Here is a 2610-nt window from a genome sequence, read left to right as displayed (position 1 = left end):
GGTGACTTGGTCGATTCTTGGCAGAAAGTTTGCCTCTGTTTCACCGTCTACTATCTCCTACAGCTTTCACAATCTGAAATGATTTTTCTAGTAAGCGAATTCCGACCCCCACGGCCTGTACGGTTTTACAGACGTAGACTGAGGACCCCCAGGAGGCCCGTAGTTTGCTGATGATAATCCACCATATGATCCTATATACTGGCTCACTTGCATTTGACCTAACGTTGGTACCATGGATGAACTATTTGGATTAATGGATGGCGATATGGCCGAGGAAGAAAGGGATGGGGCATGGTTAGGAGGCACGCGTGTCATGTGAGGACCTGAATGAGCCCCTAATGATAAAGCACTTGTATCACTGGAGTAGGTATGATTAAACCTTGTGTCCATGTTCGTGTAAGAAACGTTTGAAGAGTCCATAGCAGAGATGTTTGATGATGTTATACTCGAAGCACAAGGTGGCGCTACAGGAGGTGGGGGATGTTGAGGCGTGGGGGGTGGAACAGAGCTAAATGGTGCAGATGGGTTCCATGGGTTGTGCGATGCTGATGGCTTCATTACAAGTTCTCGTTGAGCAGCGTAACATTGGAGATGACTCATCAGTCGCAAGCGAAGTGGGTCTTGAAGATCCATTCCTTCAATCGCCACCAGGTAGCGTGCTACCTCTGTGGCACATTCTCGAAAACCTAAACTGTGGTAGTCTGCTGCATATTTGTGTGGATCGAAAGAAAAGGCGTCAAATCCTAAATGAAAAACAAAGACATATTCAATGATCAGTTTATTATTTAGTAGCTGGATCTAGCAAATTTAAATAGCACTTTGATTAAAACTGATAAAACCTATTAATAAATAACTTATTCTACGTGCACAGTTCGTTAACTATAACATTTAGATTCTCATAGAAGCACGTATTAATTTGTTGAAAAGCAATAACTGATATTTCTTAACGATGTTGTCCCCCGGTGGGTCAGGGGTAAGTTTACGAACTTACAACCCTAAACAATCCAGGGTTTCATTCTCCGTGGTGAACACAGCAGATAATTTAATATCATTACGACTTTGTGCTAAAACAAACACATTTAACGATATTCACATTAAGACGTTTTCATTCATGTCTGTCCCCTGGCGGGTCAGGGGTAAGTTTACGGAATTACAATGCTAAAATATGGGGTTCGATTCCCCACAGTGAACAGAAAGCAGATAAGCAATTGTGTAACTTTGTAGAAAAGCAAACAAACAAGACAATTTCTTACCTGTGGAGTTAGAAAAATCATTTAAATGAGAACGCCCCCTAGTGGCACAGCGGTATCTCTGCAGACTTATACCGCTAGAAACCTGGTTTTGACGCCCTTTGTGTAGCTTTGTGCTTAATAACAAACAAACAAACAAAAAAAAGAAAGCGTACATTAAAAAAATTAATTAATTTGGAATTATTTACAATCTAAATATGATCACCTTTAAATTAGAGTCGTTGGTAAGGCATGGAATTTTAACTATTTAAGTTGACTTAATCTTCTTCGCGCCACGTGACACGTGAGGCCTCCGTAAACTCTCGCCAGCGCACTCTATCTTGGGCACTCATTTGAACCTGTCTCCGGAACAACTTTGCCTGTTCGGCTTCGGTTGATCTTCTCCATGTTTGTTTTTGGTTTTCCCCTGCAGAAGTCCAGAACAAAGCCTCTTGTTTGATGCTGTCCCGTTAGCAAATGGCCTATCCACACCCATTTCTTTCCCTGATCTCTATCATGATGTCTTTCTTTACTGTTTATCTTTTTTCTCACTTCTTCGTGATCCGTCGTACTCTAAGAATTATCTTAAAGCATCTGTTGATGAACACGTGAAGCAGTCTGATTCATAGAGAAATGCCCGGTGGTTAGGGCGCTCGACTCGCAAGCTGAGGGTCTCGGGTTCGAATCCCAGTCCCACCAAACGTGAGGGCGTTATAATGTGACGTATGTACAAATATATGTAGTGAAGATTACCACTCCAAAGATTGTTCTATAATATTCCTCAATGCAACAATTTGATCATTAAAAGATCTTTACTGTCCCTGTGTTGTTCTTTAACTTTTTTTTCTTGTAACGTTACAGTAGCATAAAGAAAACAGCATTAAAGATAGATAATCACGTAGAAAAAAAACTTGGGTACTGCTTGTTGTTGTTGTGCGCAAAGCTAAACAAAGGGTTATCTGCTCTTTGCCCACAGCGGAAGATTCAGCCTCCAGTACTGAGCGACACCTAGATATACTATATATATATATATATATATCATACGATAAATTATAATATTTTGAGAAAGGATATTTGAATCCGAAAAAAATAAAGTTTACCTTTGGCGTGGAGCATCTTCAAGTGGTCTACTGTCATTTGTAATATCTCTGCTTTTTCTAATTTCGCTGAGCCCTGTAATATTAAAATCAAAACTAAAACATAAAAAAATCTGCAGATATTAACAACCATCTTTATATTTTATGAAAGATAAACAATCTTCTTATAAAATTTAGTAACTTTATATCATTCCTTTGACAGTTTTAAGTATATATTCTAAAAAAAACATTACTCAAAACCACGAAAACAAGGCTGAGAAAGGGATTGTTCCTTTGAGGCATTA

At 39.3% G+C, this 2610-nt stretch overlaps 1 protein-coding gene across 1 annotated transcript in view; it reads right to left on the bottom strand.

Moving 5' to 3' along the window:
• Positions 1-129: 129 nt before the first annotated feature.
• The window catches only part of LOC106476477 (hairy/enhancer-of-split related with YRPW motif protein-like), a gene marked incomplete at both ends in the record, with an annotated part of 5558 nt that continues 3077 nt past the window's right edge, over positions 130-2610 (bottom strand). The window contains 2 exons of the mRNA XM_013937135.1: positions 130-743; positions 2330-2402. Of these exons, the coding sequence (XP_013792589.1) occupies positions 130-743; positions 2330-2402 (687 nt within the window). The remainder of the gene's footprint in view (positions 744-2329; positions 2403-2610) is intronic.

The sequence above is a fragment of the Limulus polyphemus genome, unplaced genomic scaffold, assembly GCF_000517525.1.
Source record: "Limulus polyphemus unplaced genomic scaffold, Limulus_polyphemus-2.1.2 Scaffold10680, whole genome shotgun sequence".
In the NCBI taxonomy this organism is placed as follows: domain Eukaryota; kingdom Metazoa; phylum Arthropoda; class Merostomata; order Xiphosura; family Limulidae; genus Limulus; species Limulus polyphemus.
Note: the sequence above shows the minus strand (reverse complement) of the source record. Positions and strands in the feature narration are given on the sequence as shown.